This window comes from Balaenoptera borealis, assembly GCF_965194805.1.
Source record: "Balaenoptera borealis genome assembly, chromosome: 19".
Taxonomy (NCBI): domain Eukaryota; kingdom Metazoa; phylum Chordata; class Mammalia; order Artiodactyla; family Balaenopteridae; genus Balaenoptera; species Balaenoptera borealis.
In genome coordinates this window covers 68,815,870-68,836,203 of record NC_138878.1, presented here as the reverse complement: position 1 = coordinate 68,836,203, position 20,334 = coordinate 68,815,870, and the positions used below count along the sequence as shown (strand labels likewise).

At 46.5% G+C, this 20,334-nt stretch overlaps 1 protein-coding gene across 11 annotated transcripts in view; it reads right to left on the bottom strand.

The window, feature by feature from the left end:
- The window catches only part of LOC309617239 (zinc finger protein 671-like), a 49,155-nt gene that overhangs the window by 17,279 nt on the left and 11,542 nt on the right, over nucleotides 1-20,334 (bottom strand). For 5 of the 11 annotated variants that reach the window (XM_082369138.1, XM_082369134.1, XM_082369137.1 and 2 more), the window contains 3 exons: nucleotides 14,978-15,104; nucleotides 14,179-14,301; nucleotides 11,637-13,563 (listed from right to left, as the gene is read on the bottom strand). In XM_082369138.1, the coding sequence (XP_082225264.1) occupies nucleotides 12,293-13,563; nucleotides 14,179-14,301; nucleotides 14,978-15,011 (1,428 nt within the window). In that variant the 5' untranslated portion in view covers nucleotides 15,012-15,104 and the 3' untranslated portion in view covers nucleotides 11,637-12,292. Of the gene's footprint in view, nucleotides 1-864; nucleotides 8,867-11,636; nucleotides 13,564-14,178; nucleotides 14,551-14,977; nucleotides 15,105-20,334 lie in introns of those variants that run through there. The other 6 variants (XM_082369131.1, XM_082369130.1, XM_082369132.1 and 3 more) reach the window with 6 other exon arrangements.

Here is a 20,334-nt window from a genome sequence, read left to right as displayed (position 1 = left end):
TGCATCCCCCCTAAATGTGAGACAGCTCCACCCTGGTCCACACAGTAGACATCACTTTTGAAAGTTTCCATTCCTGAACGCCTTCCCCCGTTTTCCAGACCTGCCTGTCCAGCTGCCCACTTGTTGCCTACACTCACTCTTCTCTGAAACATCTCAGACTCTTTAACAGAGCCAAAACAATCTTGTGATATTTCCAAGGAAAACTAACCTGCTGCTAACGTCCCCATCCAGTTGATGAAGCTTTCATCCCTTCGTCTAATAGGGCCAAAAACCGTCCGGTCATCCATCACTACTTCCTTTCTGTCATCAGCAACACCCACAATTTGGCTTGGCCCTTCTCCAAAATTGGATCCAGAACTTATCACACTCCAGGACAGTCACTCTGGTCCATCAACACTCACCTAGGCTATTGCAATTAATCTTCCCGTGTTTCCTGCCTACCCCCTTACTCCCATAGTCTTATCTCTTGTCTGCAACTAGTTGTAGCCTCTTTTGATCTGAGGAAGACCACCTCCCACCTGCGATTCAAACCTCATATTACTTGTATAACAGATGGCCAACTTCTCAAGCAGCAACACTGCAGGCTTGACTCTGGCCTCGCTGCATCTTGTTTCTAACAGAAAGGACAGAGTTGCTGTACCCCGGTCCCGACCTCCAACCTTTCCGTGTATCCTCCTCTCCGCCTGTAACCCTCTTCTACACGCGACCACACACTGTCTGTCGGAAACAGAACTCCACCCACGATCGCCTCACCGTCCTGGACACCGCGGCCGGGGCTAAGGGCAAGTGAGCAGGCGCCCCGCACTGGGGGCTTCAGTGTCTGGTGGGGTGAGGGCGGTGAGGACCCAGAGAACAAGCGTTTACCTGAGGCGGGTCCCTCAGCGCCGCCGCCATCGGATTCTGTGGTCTCAGAGGACCGGGAACGGCGGTCCTTATCACGGGTCTGGCGCGCGGCACCCCGGGCTGCATCGCCGAACCTGACACGCCTCTGTGCAGCGGGGACGCAGCCTCCTCTCGGACCTTCCCGTTCCCGACCAGCGAGCCAACGGGAGAGACGCCAAAATAAGCGCGACTTGGCTGGCTAGGCGGTGTCCCCTTCCTCCCTCACTACTCCGTGAGGACAACCACCCCCGACAGAGGACAACAGTATCCGAGCACAGTTCCCTGCTGCGCTGGACCCCCCACCAAGCAAAATGATCGCCAGGACAGGATGTCGGAAGTCCCGCCCGTGAGGCATGCTCACTCGGGGAAAGCCCTCATCCTGATCCCTCATTGGTTCATGCCTGGTGTCTCTGTGCCTAGGCTCTTCCGGGTAATATTGTTCTCAGAGCTCTGGAGACCTCAGGGAAGGGTGTTCTCCATCCTTACCGCCAGAACGTTGGCTGGGAGGTACCCCTAGGAATGCGGGAGAAATGATGCTCCTACCCAGAGGGAGGGGCTTTGCTCCTTGTGAAAGGCGTGAAGAGACGTTGTTTTAGACTCCTTGAAGTTCAGCCTGCTCTCAGAGGACAAGTCTATTATTTTAGACGTTTCCAAATTCTACTACTGTGTGGGCAGAGAATGTTGCCCCCCCATTCCACTTATAAAAGGATCAAGCCAGCCCCCACTGCAGCCGTTCCCCAAAGGTGTGCCCTGAGGGGAAATCAGGATGGAGAAAGGCAGGAAGCATTCTGTGATTTGGACAATGACCCTTAATAGTTAAGATGCATATCTAAGGACCAATTTCAAGGAACCCAGATTCTTGCATCTTCTCATACACAGAAAAGCACTGAAATCATTAACTTGAGTTGTCTGTTCTTTGTGATTACCAGCAATCCCTTAATGTTCGACTACCTGTTTTTTCCAGAAAAAAAAAAAACAACAAAAAAAAACCTCCTCTATATCCTGGATTCTCCCTTATGGAGCAGTTCCTCAGAGCGATCTGAAAGGTTGTCTCCAGAGCTATAGTCCTGAGTAAGATCCCTGAATAAAACTAGAAACTTTTAGGTTGTGTGTTCCTCTTCAGTCCACAACTGAGGTAAGCGGCACATCATTCGACAGAGCCATTCAGACATAAATGAGTAAATACATAGCTGGAAAATTGATGTTACTGCTCTCAAATACTTGTAGCCTGAAGCATTAGAGTCACTTTTGTGAGTTTCAGTGTGATTGGTTAAGAACAATAGAAAAGATCCCATTCAGGTCCTGACTGGCAAGAAAGAAAAGGGACATGTTAAAAACAAAAAAAAAACAAAAAAAACTTCAATCCCGGGTTTCAGAACCAAAAAAAAAAAAAAAAAAAAAAAAAAATCAACTGAGTAAATTTTTAAAATATAATTGGCTTTAGTGATTGGTTCAGGAATCAAGCGTCATCCCATCTAACGAGTAGAGGGGAGCTCCAAAGGGCTACAGAACGGGAAAGGTTTTTTTAAGGTACAACAAGGAAGTAATCAATAAAAAAGATGATTTCAGCCTTAGGTAACCTACCTATGGGGAATGGAAAGGGTCTATGTGCCAGATTACCTCATCTTCCCTTGGGGGGATGGAGATGGCCCCATGTGACAGATTACCTCATTGGTGCCAACCAGAAAATTCTTAACTGGTTAAGGCTACATTCCCAGGGAAAGTTGAAGCTTCAATTAGGTTAGGTATCAAGGCCCAGTTTTGTGTCATGGCCTATCATAAGTAACGATACCAGGTCTGCTTCTGGTTCCACACAAAACCTCTCTCTTGCCTGCATAGTTAGGGATTGTTTCACTCATTGAGGAACACTTTTATCCATGTGATACTTTTTATCCATATCCCCAGATACATGCAATTCCTCTTAGGAATCAAACAAAAAGCAACTTAATTGATGCTATTTTGGGTACCACACAGAAGCTGTGATTTTTCAGTTGGAGTACATATGCAAAAGGCAGCACCTGAACCCTGAAATAAAAGGGTATCCGAACCCCATGATCTCATCTTTCTGCTAGGAAGTGATGATTATTTTTGCAGGCCCTGGTATGACATTTTGTATGTGGAGTTGAGATTATCACAGAAAAACAATTGCAAAGTGTGCATTTCAGAAAGAAGTTAATAATGTTTATGTAGTTCTTTAAAGACAGTAGCAGAAATAGCTCTAAGGACACATCAGTAAAGGGTGAAAAAATTTGAAACATGTTTAGAAGAAAGCTCTGTGAAGTCAAAAATGATAGAATCAAGCTGAGCATGTGATTGTCCTAAACATTAATAATTGTGTGAATTTTGTCTCCAAAATGTGATTCTTTCATTCCTGAAAACATGGAGCAATACTACTTGGCAGTGATAGTTAAAGAGGAAAAAAAAAAAAAAAAAAGAGGACATTAAGAGTACCTGGAATAGGGACTTCCCTGGCAGTCCATGGGTTCAATCCCTGGTCAGGAAGGAACTCAGATCCTGCATGCTGCACGGTGCACGAAAAAAAAAAAAAAGTGCCTGGAATAGTAAAAATAAGAGAGAAATTGAGGTGTCATGTTTATTCACTGCTCTAACAAATGATCATTGGGCACACACTGGATTTTCAGGAACTTTTCCTAGGTGCATGGGAGAAATTCAGGCACAGGAGAAACAAAGATCCTGCCTTTGTGCAGCTTCTATTATGTTTAAGGAAAACACAAGAAACATGAAATAAGAAATACTAAATTATATAGCATGTTAGAATATGGCAGTTGCAATGGAAACAAGGAGAGAAGGCGATTTTGCTGAGCAGAGGGAATGGGATGTAATATTACACAGAGCAGTAAGGAAGGACTCCTTAATAAGAGCACCACTGAGCAAGGATGAGCCCTGTGAGGTTTTATGTTGCTGTTGTTCTATTAAAAGATAAGTGAGGTACATTAAAATTTTGAGTAGATCATTTGAGCAAACATCAGTTCAAACTGGACAGCCCCAAACCAAACTAGGGGAAAGACTTTTGCAGAGCAGGAAGGGAAACAAAGCAAGGAAATTATTTGATTGGCTCTCGCTTAAGGCATAGCCTTATTTGGGAAAGCCTAGTGGGCTGTTTGTAATCAGTTGTTCTTAAATTTCTATTTCTTCCCTTGGAGGCATTTACAAGAATTTACTCTGGTTCAGGTTTCCCTTTGCTTACAAGGATGTTAAAACATTGGAGCCACCTCAGTCTAATGGCTTCCTTGTTTAATTACAGTTCCAAGCAAAAGAAGCAGGTGGCTACGTGGTTTCAGTGTGTGGGGCTCCCACAGGTGTCCTCAGGGGGTCCAGTGCTTTTAGCCATTAGCCTGCTTGGCTCACTGCAGAGACTCTCAGTGGGTGTCCATTAGAAAACTTAACTCTGCTTCTCTCTTAGAGTCTGCAGATCTACAGCCCCGCGGACTGGGGCTGAGATGCAGGCAGCCTGGCCTTCCTGATACAACTTCTCAGTTTCATCTCTGCACTGACCCTATCCATCAGCATCACCTAGGGACCCATTAGAAATGCTAATTCTCAGTTCAGAACTCAGACCTATTGACAGACACCTTGGGAGAAAGGCCCAAGTACCAGTGTTTTAAGAAGCCTCCAGGGGCAACACACCATTGTAAAGCAATTATACTCGAATAAAGATGTTAAAAAAAAAAAAAAAAGACGAAGCCTCCAGGGGCTTCCCTGGTGGCACAGTGGTTAAGAATCCACCTGCCAATGCAGGGGACACGGGTTCAAGCCCTGGTCTGGGAAGATCCCACATGCCGCGTAGCAACTAAGCCCGTGCGCCATAACTACTGAGTCTGCACTCTAGAGCCTGGGAGCCACAACTACTGAGCCCACGTGCCATAACTACTGAAGCCTGTGCGCCTAGAGCCCGTGCTCCGTAACAAGAGAAGCTACCACAATGAGAAGCCCGTGCACCGCAACAAAGAGTAGCCCCGCTCGCCGCAACTAGAGAAAGCCTGCGTGCAGCAACAAAGACCCGATGCAGCCAAAAATAAATTAATTAATTTTTTAAAAACTTAAAAAAAAAAAAGAAATCTGGACTTGGTTCATCATTGGTTCCTTCTGAGGCCTTTCTCCTTGGCTTGTAGATAGTGATCTTCCTTTCTTCACATGGTCTTAATTCTGTGCGCATCTGTATCCTCATCTCCTGTTTTTATAAGGGCACCAGTCATATTGCATAAGGGTCCACACTAATTACCTCATTTTAACTTAATTATCTCTTTTTAAATTTTATTTATTTGGCTGCGTTGGGTCTTCATTGCTGCGCGCACGGGCTCTCTCTAGTTGTGGTGAGTGGGGGCTACTTTTTGTTGCGGTGAGCGGACTTCTCAGGGCTTCTCACTGCGGTGGCTTCTCTTGTTGCGGAGCATGGGCTCTAGGCATGGGGGCTTCAGTAGTTGTGGCATGCAGGCTCAGTAGTTGTGGCGCACGGGCTTAGTTGCTCTGCGGCATGCGGTATCTTCCCGGACCAGGGCTCAAACCTGTGTCTCCTGCATTGGCAGGCGTATTCTTAACCACTGCGCCACCAGGGAAGCCCAACATATGATTTTTTTTTTTTTTTGGCTGCACCGTGTCTTAGCTGCGGCACGTGGGATCTTCATTTCTGGTGCGGAATATTCGTTGCAGCATGCGGGATCTTTAGTTGTGGCATGCGGGATTTTTAGTTGTGGCATGCGAACTCTTAGTTGCATGTTAGTTGCGGCATGTGGGATCTAGTTCCCTGACCAGGGATCGAACCCGTGCCCCCTGCATTGGGAGCACAGAGTCTTAGCCACTGGACCAACAGGGAAGCCCCCAATATAAGTATCAATAAGTATCAATCTTTGTTGATACTTATTGAATTCTAGTGTTGTTTAACTGTCTGAGACTCACTTCCTGGATGGCTCCTCATTACTGTTACATTATTGTAAATTTTAACTGAATTATTAAAAGGATATTCTAAGTTTGTTTCTGAAGCTTATTACAGTCAAGCCATTCAAGATGGCTGCTCTCTTGTTCTCTGTACACCCCCTGATTGACCAGTCCCTGCTTCACTCACACGGTTATCCAATCCTCTTAATTATAGGACTTAATCAGTAACTGCTTATGTGCTTGCCCCCCGCCTCAGCTGCTGGTTTCCCTGGTAACTGTTGAGGCAGCCTGACGTCAATTCCTCCTATAAATGGTAGCCTCCTTCTCCCCCAAGTAGCGAAGTTTGCTGCCATGTCCTACCTGCTGTCACAGTGGGGTGTTGCTCCAGGACCTTTTGCTTCAGTCTTGTAAGATCCCCTATCCAATAAACCATTGATATCTCTGTCACTGACTCTGGGCTGTCTCTTCAGTCTTGAGGCTGGGAAAGTACAGAGCTTGCAGACCTGCGGGGTGCAGCCCAACACACAGTAATCTATCTTTGGATGAAGGTCGAATGCCCTATGTCCTGCAACCAGGAGATTATGCATATTGAAAAAGACATCAGATAAAGGACTCTTCACAGCCACGTTGAAAGGGGCCACATCAGGCCACCTCTCCTGAATGCAAGTCTTTGTTTCTAACACTTGGCTTCAACTAACTGAGACCAGCACTACCAGACCAGGATGAGAAGACTACATTGGAAGTAGACAGCTGACCCAAAATGCCAGACCAGGCCTGTACACTAATTACTTTGTTAATTGCTCAGACTTCTGCTTATGAACCAAACTTATTTTTCTTGGGCTCAATAATATGCAAGTTTCAAAAATTCAATTCAATTGCTGGGTTTGTAACCAATTACCTATGTCCAGCACTTCTGGACTACCCCAGTGGATTTCACCTCTCCAGGGTTCAGACTGGCTAGCCCTTACGGATTTATCTTAGAAGAAATTCTAGTGCTAGTGCTAGAATTCTAGTGCTGTGTAAGCCACTCCCAATATCACTAAGTGGGACCCTGTAACATGGCCTATTAACGATAGCTGTTCTGGGACTTCCCTGGTGGCACAGTGCTTAAGAATCCGCCTGCCAATGCAGGGGACACGGGTTCGAGTCCTGGTCCAGGAAGATCCCACATGTCACGGAGCAACTAAGGCCGTGTGCCACAACTACTGAAGCCCATGCGCCTAGAGCCTGTGCTCTGCAACTAAGAGAAGCCATTGCAATGAGAAGCCTGTGCACCACAAAGAAGAGTGGCCCCCGCTCGCCGCAACCTGAGAAGGCCCGCAAGCAGCAACAAAGACGCAATGCAGCCAAAAATAAATACATGAATTTATTTTTAAAAGGAGTATTATCTAATTTTTAAAAAATGATACTTATTCTGAACCTGGACCCTAAATATTCCTTTTTGCGGGATGTTAAATATATTGGGTCGTTCCTAATGGGATCCAGTGGATTTATGGAACAAGTTTATGGCCTTGGCTCCTCCCGAGTTGGTTAGAAAGATGCACATTTGGTTTCCCTTGGGCTTAAAGTCATCTATGGGTAGCCTCAGAAACAGCCCCTGCCAACTTGCCTTTAATGTGGGCTCACTGGGTTCTATCAGTTTTCCAACATTATGATTATTTGGCCACAGTATTTATTCCTTCACTTAGAGTAGAAGATTTCATTATTCACATAGAGGCGTTAACAAAATTCGCCCAGCAAGACTTAAACGATAGTAATCAAGCCATTAGCTTGCTCAATCAAGCCATTAGCTTGCTCCATGATAAAAGTGATCCTACAGAATCGCATGGCCCTCTATATATCAACTGCTTCCCAAGGGGGAACTTGTGCTATGATCCATGATGAATGTTGTGTTTTTATAAAGTCTGATGAGTCTTTTTTTTTTTTTTTTTTTGATGTGGACCATTTTTTTAAAAGTCTTGATTGAATTTGTCACAATATTGCTTGTTTTATATTTTGGTTTTTTGGCTGCAAGGCATGTGGGATCTTAGCTTCCTGATGAGGGATCGAACCCACACCCCCTGCATTGGAAGGTGAAGTCTTAACCACTGGACCGCCAGGGAAGTCCCTGATGAGTCTTCTAAGATAACCCATCTTATAATATATGAAGAATCAAATTTCCACTCTGATTGATCCCAGTTTAGGGGAAATACTAGGAAAATGGTTTGGTTCAGGAGGATCTTGGCTTAAATCTTTACTAATGATATTATTACTCCTATTGGCAATTTTAATTCCAATAATGCATTACAGTCAGGGTGAGGCAACAACCATACATAATGTCTGCCCATAAATTCCTTCATAAACCATGCTTTCACCTGCAAGCCTTCTATAGTATTACCATATTTCTGTAATTATATTGCCCTCTAAGTTTTTTGTTAGCTATTTAAGTTATAACAATACACTGATCATCAGGGCCTAGCAAATGTAAATTTTTTACTGCCCTCAGGTCTTTGTATTACCAATATCAATAAAAGTGAACTTGGGGTCCCACCTGGAGTTCATGAGACCCTGGCCTGCCTATTGCTCAGTCATAATCCTCCACATTTCCCTGGCTGGTTATAATCAGAACAGGTTCTGAAAAGATTAGATTCCTCCTTTTTATAATCTTAATACTTAAAAAATTAGTTAAGACTAGGATGAATTGAATTTGTCCCAGTTATTTGAACAGATTACTTTTTTTAACAGTGATCCATCACAATTTTAGTAGCCACTCCATCTATCTTCTTGTTAATGTCACTTTTAACGAACCACCTGAACATTTTTTTCTGATTCAATTCTGAGGTTTCTTTCATCTTACTTATATTGTTACCTTTCTTCTGAATAATCCTTACCTTTCTCCCCAGCACTAAGCCCCACTCAACAGAGCTGAACAAGGAGATCCATAACATCATGCCTCACATCACACTGTCTCCCATTTTTTGTTTTTGGCCATGCCGCGCAGCTTGTAGGAATTGACCCCGAGTCATCGGCAGTGAAAGCGCAGAGTCTTAACCACTGGACCGCCAGGGAATTCCCTGGTCTCCGGTTTTATCGTGGCGTCAATCAGCAGCTGGCTCAGAGGGATGGAGATAAAAGGTACAGTATCATTCTGAGTCATGGGGTGCCATCTACAGCTCTAATAGCCTCTAGCTGCTTCCTTGATGGCTAAATTTTTGCTAGAATAGGGGGTGGGAAGCAGCCAAGGAACCATATTCTTGGCTGACATCCCCTCAGTGTATTTTTTTTTTAAATTTATTTATTTGGCTGTGCGGGGTCTTCGTTGCAGCCTGCAGGATCTTTTTGTTTTTGTTTTTAGCTGCAGCATGCATACAGGATCTAGTTCCCTGACCAGGGATTGAACCTGCGCCCCCTGCACTGGGAGCCTGGAGTCTTTAACCACAGGACCCCCAGGGAAGTCCCCTTCAGTGTATTTCATTTGCAATCCATTTAGCAGGACCTACAGACTCCACGTCTCACGTATGTTTTTCCTCCTAGTCTTGAGTGCAGCACTTGTGCAAACTCAATCCAGGGATGCCCTGGAAACCAGCCTGTTAACAAAAATCCTTCCTCACCACCTTCTGTCTTTCTTTCTGCACAATAACCCCTTAGTCATTATTTGAATTAAAATAAGGGGTCATATCAAATATTCTATTCTTATCACCAAGTGCAAACCTTTCACAAGTATTTTTAAAAATTAATTTATTAATTAATTTATTTTTGGCTGCGTTGGGTCTTCGTTGCTGCACACAGGCTTTCTCTACTTGCAGCGAGCGGGGGCTACTCTTTGTTGCAGTGCGCAGGCTTCTCATTGTGACTTCTGTTGCGGGGCAGGGGCTCAGGCGCATAGGCTTCAGTAGTTGTGGCTCCCAGGCTCTAGGGCGCAGACTCAGTAGTTGGGGCGCATGGGCTCAGTTGCTCCGCGACATGTGGGATCTTCCTGGACCAGGGATCGAACCTGTGTCCCCTGCATTGGCAGGCAGATTCTTGACCATTGCGCCACCAGGGAAGTCCCCACAAGTATTATAATTGAAGATATTTGCAAGACTCCACAGAGCGGACTCCTATGCAGTTTTCTTAAAAGCAAAGCATGGGAGGGACTTCCCTGGTGACCCCCCGCTTCCACTGCAGGGGGCGCAGGTTCAATCCCTGGTTCGGGAACTAACATCCCACGTGCCGCACAGCGCGGACAAAAAAAAAAAAAAAGCAAAGCATGTGACATAGAAAGACAAAGAAAATGCGAGACTATATTGGGGGTCAGAGACCTCCAGGGAGTTTCCCAGACTCTTATTCACACAGTGCTGTGATTCACTTCCAAGTTAAGCCACAGACATCTGAGTGGTGAACTGTGGCTTGAGGAGAGCTCAAGTCAGAAGATACCAGCAGGGATTTTTTTTTAAACTTATTTATTTATGGCTGTGTTGGGTCTTCATTTCTGTGCGAGGGCTTTCTCTAGTTGTGGCAAGTGGGGGCCACTCTTCATCGCGGTGCGCGAGCCTTTCACTGTCGTGGCCTCTCTTGTTGCGGAGCACAGGCTCCAGACGCGCAGGCTCAGTAGTTGTGGCTCACGGGCCTAGTTGCTCCGTGGCATGCAGGATCCTCCCAGACCAGGGCCCGAACCCGTGTCTCCTGCATTAGCAGGCAAATTCTCAACCACTGCGCCACCAGGGAAGCCCAGCAGGGATTTTTATGCCCTTCTGGGAACAGTTGAGCCAGACTGCATAAACATTACCATTAGCAATCAAAGTGACCCTAGTGTTGTCACAGGATTTTTGGATATTAAACAACACAAAATAAATCCTGCTGTCCTTATCTTAGCAAAGGGTCAAAGCCAGATATTCAGAAGTCCCTAGAGATAAAGCTAGAACTTTTCCAGTCCAGTTTTAAACAAATTCTACCTTACATGAAACAAATGGACAATATATCAAAATTTGTGGGATGCTGCTGATATAGTACTACTTACAGGGAAACTTACAGAATAAATGACTACATTAGAAGGGGGTTCTCAAATAAATGACACAGTCCACCTTAAGAAAATAGAAAGGACAAGCTAAATCCTACAGGTAGCCCTATAATAAAGCTCTTTCAACGAGAGTCACCAAGAACACTGGATAAGTCACAAAACCCACATCTCTGGAATCCTAGATCTCCATTCTCTCAACCATTTTCCTGCCTGCACAGCAATAGCCTTGACTTGATTCACTGAATCTAAGGGAATCCACAAAATGTTTATAGATTGTCCTGCAAGTGATCTTGACCAGAGGAGAGATAATAGCTCTGGAGGTCCTGACAATTTCTGTACCATCTCATCCTACACAGCCATAGCATAGGAATATCTTAGCAGGTACCTCTAGCAGGTACATCCCTCTAGGGTGTTGTAATCTCTCCAACTACTTATTATTCACACCCAATGTTTCTGAACCATATGGTTTCCACCTGGCTCCTGTAGGTCTTCCAGCCAGTGACAACTGTCTACCGAATTCTGAACTCAGTCTCCTTGGCAGGTACCAGAGGCCAGCTGCCTCTTAATAATGCTTGGGAATACAAAACATTCTATAGGAACAAGGGACCAACTGCTCCTCTTCATACTTACTTATGGACCCACAAATAAAACTAGCCTCCAGGCCACATGGTATGTCTCACAGAGCCCTGAAATCATTCCTAGAAGGTCTTGGGTAGCAATGCAAATTGGGCCAAAAGTGGACAGCTATTCTTTGCCATCATGCTGTCCTCTCTGAAGCACAGAAAACCAAGGATTCCCACAAAATCTGTTTATCATTTCATGCTGGTAGAACACAGTTGTGTCCTCAACACACTCCACACAATGAACAGAACCCTCAAGATTAAAGGCAGCTCAGAGTAAGGACTTTATTATTGTACAAACACGAGCAAATGTGGGGCACAGAGTTCCAGGGCTGCAGGACTTGGAGACTGTATACATTCACAATGAGACAAAGAAATCCACGAAGGTAAATCTCTGCAAGCTCCCTGGAGAGCCCATCTTAGGAGCTGATTCTTTCCACACCTAAACCAGTCAAAGGGTGAAAATGAGGCCCCCTGTAGGCCACTGAGGCCAGTCATGACTCCTTCCAGGGACTGGGGAGACGGCAGAGGTCTGCCTAACTAAGCTTGTAACTGACACACCCTGTAGGACTTTGCCAGATGGGAACAGCAGGATGCCTTCTACCACCGGGAAAGGCACTAGACAGTTTAGAAATGTGCAGCTCCTGAAAGCACCTCACGTGCGCGGCACTCATCAGGAATCTTCCTGTTGTGGATGTTCATATGTATGAGGTTTCACTTCTGACTGACGGCTCTCTCACAAAACCCACGTTCAGGGCTTCACTCTGGGGATAGTTGTTAGGTTGAACAAGGAGACAGCACATTCCCTGTACTCTAAAGCCTTTGTCCAGCATGGATTTCCTGTGCCGAATAAGGTTTGGCCTTTGGGTGAAGGCTTTCCCATGTCTGCTGCACTCACAAGCACTGCTAGGTATTCTCAAGTGTACAGTAAGTCGGGAGCATTGGCTAAAAGGCTTCCCACACTCACTGTACTCTCATGGCCTTTCTCCAGCATGAGTCCTCTGGTGGAGAACAAGTGTGTGTCTGAGTTGAACTCCTTCCCACGCTCCCTACACTCAGAAGGCCTTTCTCCAGTGTGAACCTTCCAGTGCCGAATAAGGTTTGGCCTTTGGATGAAGGCTTTCCCACATCTGCTGCACTCGTAAGGCTTTTCTCCAGAGTGAACTTTCTGGTGCTGAACCAGTTTGGAGATGCAACTAAAGGCTTTCCCACATCTGCTGCATTCGTAATCACTGCTATGAATTCGCCAGTGTACGTTAAGGTGGGAGCTTTGGCTGAAGGACTTCCCGCACTCCCTGCACTCATAAGGCCTTTCTCCAGTGTGAGTCCTCCGGTGCAGAACCAGTGTGTGTCTGCGGTTGAACTCTTTCCCACACTCGCTGCACACGTAAGGCTTTGCTCCTGTGTGAACCTCCTGGTGTCGAATGAGGTTAGACTTGCTGCTAAAGAATTTTCCACAGTTACTGCACTGATAGAGCCTTTCACCTGTGTGAACTCGCCTGTGTTCAACAAGGCCAGAGACTTGTCTAAAGAACTTCCCACACTCACTGCACTCATAAGGCCTTTCTCCAGTGTGTACTGTCTGATGTTTAAAAAGGTCACAGCTTTGGTTAAAGAATTTCCCACATTGGCTGCACTCATAAGGCCTTTCTCCAGTGTGGATTCTCTGGTGCCTTGCAAGTGTGTCTTTCCGAGTGAACACTTTCCCACATTCACTGCATTTATGAAGCTTCTGTCCAGTGCTAAGGGCTCCCACAAGCTCAGTGCTCCTATGGGGCTTCATTCTATCATGAGAAACCTGGTGCTGAAGGCTACAGGTGGCTGGCAAGTCCACTCTGCCCTCACCGTGTATGTAGGTCTTCTCTGGCACATAGATTCTGCAGCTTTTCACAGTGTCCCTGCCCTCATCCCTCCTGAAGAATTTCTCTCCACTGTGCTGCTTGTGGTGCTGATGAAGGTCTGTGCTGAAACAGAACTGCTTCCCATGTGCCTCACATGTGTGTGGTTCCTGCCTGGCTTTCCCCCGTGGGTATTCAGTCAGGTGTAGGAGGTCTTTCAATATTGGGCCAGACATGTCACATGGGTGTGTCTTCAGACCTGCCACAGGAGTCCTGAACTGTGACACTCCTTCTAAATAAACACTCTGCTCAGAGGAAACAGCCTCAGCCTCCACTCCACACCAACAACCTGAAAGCAGAGAAGTGCCCAATGAGACGTATGTTGACTTTGAAGGAGGGGACAACCCCATCATAAATGTGTCTGACACACCGAGGATAAGTCCATGGGACTGTTTACAGGACAGAGAGGCAGGGACAGGTTGAGGAAGGGATTGCTATGCAGTGCGGGGCCTCTGAAGGTCACAGAATGGGGGAGGCCTCCTGAAGGCAAAGACATGAGGACAGAATGAGGACAGAATACAGCAAACAGCTTCCAGTAGGACGTTGGCTGTTGAGACAGGCGAGTGCTAGGCAGAAGGGCATGTCCAGGCCCAGGAAACTCCAATCACAAGCGAGCAGCTGGTGTTCAAAGATTACTGAAGGATATGTGCACATCTCGTGACACATTAAGTGCAGGCCAATGTTGCAGACGAATACAGAGTGAGCAGTAAGGAGGAATGGGTGCAAGGTGGATGCCAGGGGCTAGAAGTCAGACTAGAAATAAGTCACAGTGTCCAGAATGGAGAAGGACAGGTAGAAACTCTGTGTGGCCACAGGCCTTGAAATCAAACACAGGTGGAAACAGTCGATATCTCTGGATTTGACCCCAACCTTGACATCATGCCCTTCCTTGGTGTCCACTCACCAGGTCCAGGTCCCTTCTGAGCCTCTTTCTCTGTGGCTGGAGTCATATCCACCTGGGCAGGCATCCAGGGCTCTTCCCCTTGCTCCAGCTGTGTGACTAAATGTGATCTGGAGGATGCAATTCCTAAGGGAAACCCAGCACTGGTGAGTACTGGCTCAGAGCAACCCACCTTATGACAGACCACAAGTTAAAAATAAATAAATAAATAAATAAATAAATAAATAAATAAATAAAAATTAAAAAAAAATAAAAAAAATAATAATAATTATTACTGGGACTTCCCTGGCGGTCCAGTGGTTAAGACTCTGTGCTTCCACTGCAGGGGGCGCGGGTTCAATCCCTGGTCGGGGAACTAAGATCCTACATGCCACACTGCTCAGCCAAAATAATAATAATTATTATTACAAAAAGAACCATGAAGGAAGCATCCAAGGGTCTCCATAAGTAGTGACTATGTGAGTGCCTGTAACTCCTGGTATAATGGAGCCCCAGACAATGTCACCTGGAGGAAGGGGGCAGAACCTTGGGCACGGAGGTGTCATAATTCTAGACAGATTCACCAGCCTAGAAAGTGACCAAGACTAATGGGTTCCATTGGGAAAACCATGTCTTGTGACCCCCAAACCTTTGGCTGCGTGGCTTCGGGGATGCTCAGTAAGAAGTGAGGACATGCCATAGAGCATAGCCCTGGCAGCCATGGCACCTACTCCAGGAAACATAGCAAGAAAGCAGTGTGGGAAGGACAAAGCGGTCCCTGCGGGAAAGGAGAAAGGAGATGGAGTTGGTGTGAGGGTCTTACCCAGGGAGGCTAAAAGTGCAAAGTTCTCCAGCATCACATCCCGGTACAGGAGTCTTTGATCCTCATCAAGTAGCACCCATTCTTCCCAGGAGAAGTACACAAACACGTCCTCAGAGATGGCACAGCCCTGCAAAGATGGGGACAGCAAGGTCCGTGAAAAGTGTCTCAAGTGAGTATCCCCACTCTACCTACCCACAACAATGTCCTGCTCACCCATGTCCCGAGAACCCCAAGTCAAATGAAGTACCAGGCATTGATACCATCGGTCCTTGCTCTCTCCTGACTACTCCCAGTGATCACTGTGTCAGCCCACAGAAACAACAAGCAGGTTGGGAGATAGATGCCATTTAAGCTCTGAGCCTAGCCCAGTTCCCCTGGGGAACCCCATAGCATACTTCCTGGACATACTTCCTAAACCTGGGTTCACTCTTTTCACTTAAGCCCCCAACAACAGGGTCCTAGGACAATCAGTTTACACTCCCTCCTCTCCTGCACATCACTCTTTGGACCATGCCTCCCTCATATCTTCAGCTACCTACAACCAACTTTCTGGCCCACACCACAGACATCACCCTGGACTCCCCAGATGTCACTCTGCACACAGCATGGAGAGAACACTTGGCAATACAATCAGGATGCTATCTTGTTCCAAACCTCCAGTGGCCCCCACTGCCAAAGCCTCTATTCCTGCTTTAAAGCCCTCGCAATCTGGCCCTTTTCCTTTCTTCAAATCACAGGCACCCAGAACCACATGCACACCTCAGTTACTCTGAGCCCGCTTCCATTTCTCAGTTGTACACTGTATTAAGTTTCCTATTACTGCTGTAACAAATCACTAGTAGCTCGGTGGCTTAAATCAACTCAAATTTATCATCTTACATCTAGAGGTTGTAAGTCCAAAATGGGCTTCACTAGGCTGAAAATCAAATTGTCAGCAGGATTGGGACTTCCCTGGTGGCACAGTGGTTAAGAATCCACCTTCCAATGCAGGGGGCCTGGGTTCGATCCCTGGTCAGGGAACTAGATCCCACATGCATGCCACAACTAAGGAGCCAGCGAGCCACAACTAAGGAGCCCGCCTGCCGAAACTAAGACCAAAAAAAAAAAAAAAAAAAAAAGATGTCAGCAGGATTATATTCCTTCTGGCAGGTCCACAGAAGAATCTGTTTCCTTAGCTTTTCTAGCTTCTTTTTTTTTTTTTTTCTAGCTTCTTAAAAACCTCCTGCATCCTTGAGTCCTTGCCCCTTCCTCCATTTGCAAAGTCAGTAACTATCATTCTGACATCTATTTCATTCCTCAAATCTCCTTCTTTGACTCTGATCCTCCTGTGATTACACTGGGTCCACAGGATAACTCAGGATAAACTGTCCATCTCAAGATCATTAGCTTAATCACACATATAAAGTCCCTGTTGTGGGACTTCCCTGGTGGTGCAGTGGTTAAGACTTCACGCTCCCAATTCAGGGGGCCTGGGTTCGATCCCTGGTCAGGGAACTAGATCCCACATGCATTCCGCAACCAAGAGTTTGCATGCCACAACTAATGAGCCAGTGAGCTGCAACTAAGAAGCCAGTGAGCCTCAACTAAGGAGCCTGCCTGCTGCAACTAAGACCCAGCACAACCAAATAAATAAATAAACATATAAAAAAAAAAAGTCCCTGTTGCCATGTGAGATAACATATCCAAAGCTTCCAGGGATTAGAAAATGGACATCTTTGGGAGGTCATTAAGCTGCTTATCACATACATGTTGTCCCCATACCAGTCACAACTTTCCTACACCTAATTATCTGAAAATTAACTTTACAACAGATTTCCCCATTTCAGTGGCTGGCATTTCCATCCTTCCAGCAGCTAAACCCAAAGCTTTGGGTCATCTCTCCCTTACTGCCTTCTCTCACAATCCACTTCAGAAAATAAAATCAGCTCTAGTAAAGTAACAGCATGAGAACACAACCTCTTGTGCCACCTTCACAGCAATCACTCTGGTACAGCCCATCAATGCTCATTTAGACTACTGCAGTAGTCTCCTCCCTGATTTCCCTGTGGTGTGACCATATATAAAAATAAAATTCTCACCTATAACCTCTGCAGCAACTGAACCAAAATGGTCAGAACTCTCATAAAAACTGCCTTCTTGGGACTTCCCTGGTGGCGCAGTGGTTAAGAATCCTCCTGCCAATGCAGGGGACACAGGTTCGAGCCCTGGTCCGGGAAGGTCCCACATGCCGCAGAGCAACTAAGCCTGTGCGCCACAACTACTGAGCCTGTGCTCTAGAGCCCGCATGCCACAACTACTGAAGCCCGTGCCCCTAGAGCCCATGCCCCACAACAAGAGAAGCCACCGCCATGAGAAGCCCGCGCACCGCAACGAAGAGCGGCCCCCGCTCGCCGCAACTAGAGAAAGCCCATGCACAGCAACAAAGACCCAACGGAGCCAAAAAATAAATAAGTATATAAATTTATTTTTAAAAAAAAAACAAAAAACTGCCCTCTTCCCTTTTACACCCACTTCCAACTTAGGAGCCAATCAGCTTTCCCCCTCCCCTGCCCTCGAGCCTCAGCTAAAGGCAAGTGATGGTGCCCAACTCCCTTGCTATTAGCAAGCTCTGAATAAATGTGAATAATTTCCACACCTACCATCACTCCGTCTCCACCATCACTCTAGCCCTTCACTGTCTGTTCTCTCTGCTGCTAGAGGAAGCCTGCTGAGACTCTGCTCCACATTCCCCATGGCTCCCATCACCCTCAGAATAGAGGCCAAGACCCTCAGCTGGCCATTTCAGGCCTGAAACCTGTCCCCATGTTGTCTCCCCCAGAAAGGAAAGAGACTAATGGTTTGTTGGACACTCACAGCTCAGCTTCAACTCCAAGCATCTGAACATGCCTGGGATGCCTTTCATCCCTCATCTCTCTGGGTTCTACAGGAACCTCTCCATGTAACGATGGCTTAGACTGAGCCTGCCTCCTCAGAGCCTGCAGACACAATTGCTGGGACAGGGGAAAGCAAAGACACATAATCCCACATATTGGGAAGGTGAGGGCTCAGCTATCAGCTTGGCCACTGTCACTGGAGCCTGTGGGCAAAAGGGGTGGGAACAGCCCATATCACACCAGTGGATGGAGGTGCTATTCCCGTCTCCAGGATTCTACACTCCCAGAAACGAGATGGGGCGCCGGAAGCTCTGCCCCAAAGTGAAGTGCTCACAGAAAAAGGCCCCTCTCTTGGGCCATGATTGGCAAAGAGCTGACACCTTGTGGCACTGAGAATTCTGGGTACTGCAGTCCCCACCTCGACACCAGGTGCTGAGGGGAAGCCCGTGGTCAGAAGGTGGAAGGCAAAGGAATCATTTATTGAGCGCCTACTGTCTTAGCTTGCCAGTTGCTCCCAAGCCTCAGGCTGCATCTCACACCTCAGAGTCTCTGTAACTGGATGAGGTTGGTACCAAACCCGAGTTCGGCTGCTCGCCACTCGAAAAGCCAATACTCGACAAACAAGTGTTTGTGGAAAAGGAAAATTGCTTTATTCAGGAGGCCAGCAATCTGGGAAGCTGGTGGACTAATGTCCTAAGACCATCTCCAAGTTGCTGGTTAGGAGACAAAGGTTTTAAAGGCCATGTGAGGGAGGGGCTGCAGGGTGCATGATCCGCTTGTGCTCAATTCTCAGATTGGTTGGCATCAAGGTGAAGTTTCGAGCACCATCAATCTTCTGGTTTCAACCGGTCTGGGGTCTACGTGCTTGCGGTCAGCAGTTTTCCTCCGGTGGGGGTCGGCTTCGTATAAAATCTCCAGTGGGCGCTTCATATCCTAAGCGTGATACAACGCTGGCTGTTTTGGAGGTTCACAGCCTGCAAATCCCAGCCTCATCCCTCCGAATTTGGGACCCAAGGCCAGCAGTTTCACCTCCATGTTGTGAAATGTAAAATGAAGATAAAACCTCCTTTGCAGACCTCTGTGAAATTGTTTAAATATTCCTCAAACATAAACGTCCATTCACCAAAACAGCAGAAAAAAATAGTGCCCATACCTTGGTGAGGTTAAGTATCAAGTGCTTAAACCAGTGCAAGGTGCACGATTAATGCTGAATACATGGTCCTCATCATCACAAACCTGGGCTCTCAGGTACCCATGTGGTAGGAGGTGAGTCAAGGCTGCCTACTTGCAGAGTTATGGGCAGCGTCTGTCAAAATTCACATACACATACCCTGAACCTACGAGTAGCCTTAACAGGAATGATTTAAAATTTTACAGGATGGCAGTGTACAATCTGTGCCATTTAAAATTATTTCAAGAAAAAAATAATCACACATACAGAGTGACGTTATCAATTTCAGGTAGCCAGTTGCACTAGGGATATGTTCTAGGCAAGATGATTCAAGATTTACAGTTTAAGGGGCTTCCCTGGTGGCGCAGTAGTTAAGAATCCACCTGCCAATGCAGGGGGCACAGGTTCGAGCCCTGGTCCGGGAAGATCCCACATGCTGTGGAGCAACTAAGCCCGTGCGCCACAACTACTGAGCCTGCACTCTAGAGCCCGCGAGCCACAACTACTGAGCCCACAAGCCACAACTACTGAGCCCACAAGCCACAGCTACTGAGCCCACAAGCCACAACTACTGAAGCCAGTGCGCCTAGAGCCCATGCTCCACAACAAGAGAAGCCACCGCAATGAGAAGCCCACGCACCGCAACGAAGAGTAGCCCCCGCTCGCCGCAACTAGAGAAAGCCCGTGCACAGCAATGAAGACCCAATGCAGCCAAAAATAAAATAAATTAATTAAAAAAAAAAAAAAAAAAAAAGATTTACAGTTTAAGAAATATTTTCCCGGGACTTCCCTGGTGGTCCAGTGGTAAAGAATCCGCCTTACAATGCAGGGGATGAGGCTTCGATCCCTGGTCAGGGAACTAAGATCCCACATGCTGCAGGGCAACTAAGCCCATGCGCCACAACTACTGAGCTCGTGTACCTCAACTAGAGAGCCTGCGTGCCACAAACTACAGAGCCCACACGCTCTGTAACCCGCGTGCCACAACTACAGAGCCTGCGCACCACAATTAGAGAGAAGCCCGCGCGCCGCAATGAAAGATCCCGTATACCACAACTAAGACCCGACGTAGCCAAAAATAAATAAATAAATAATCTGAAAAAAAAAAACAAATTTTTCCCTCAGGAGTAAGTACAGCCTAGGGTTGTAGCATAATTCTTCTATATCTTACTTTCAAATTCAAAATCTTTGAACTTGCATTAGAACCAATCATGTCGTGTTTGGCTTCAAATTCAATGCAATCTAGCACATGGTGTCCAGTGTCTGACTTCATGGGCTGAGCTCTAGGGGGAGGCTTACCTGGGTTTGCAGCT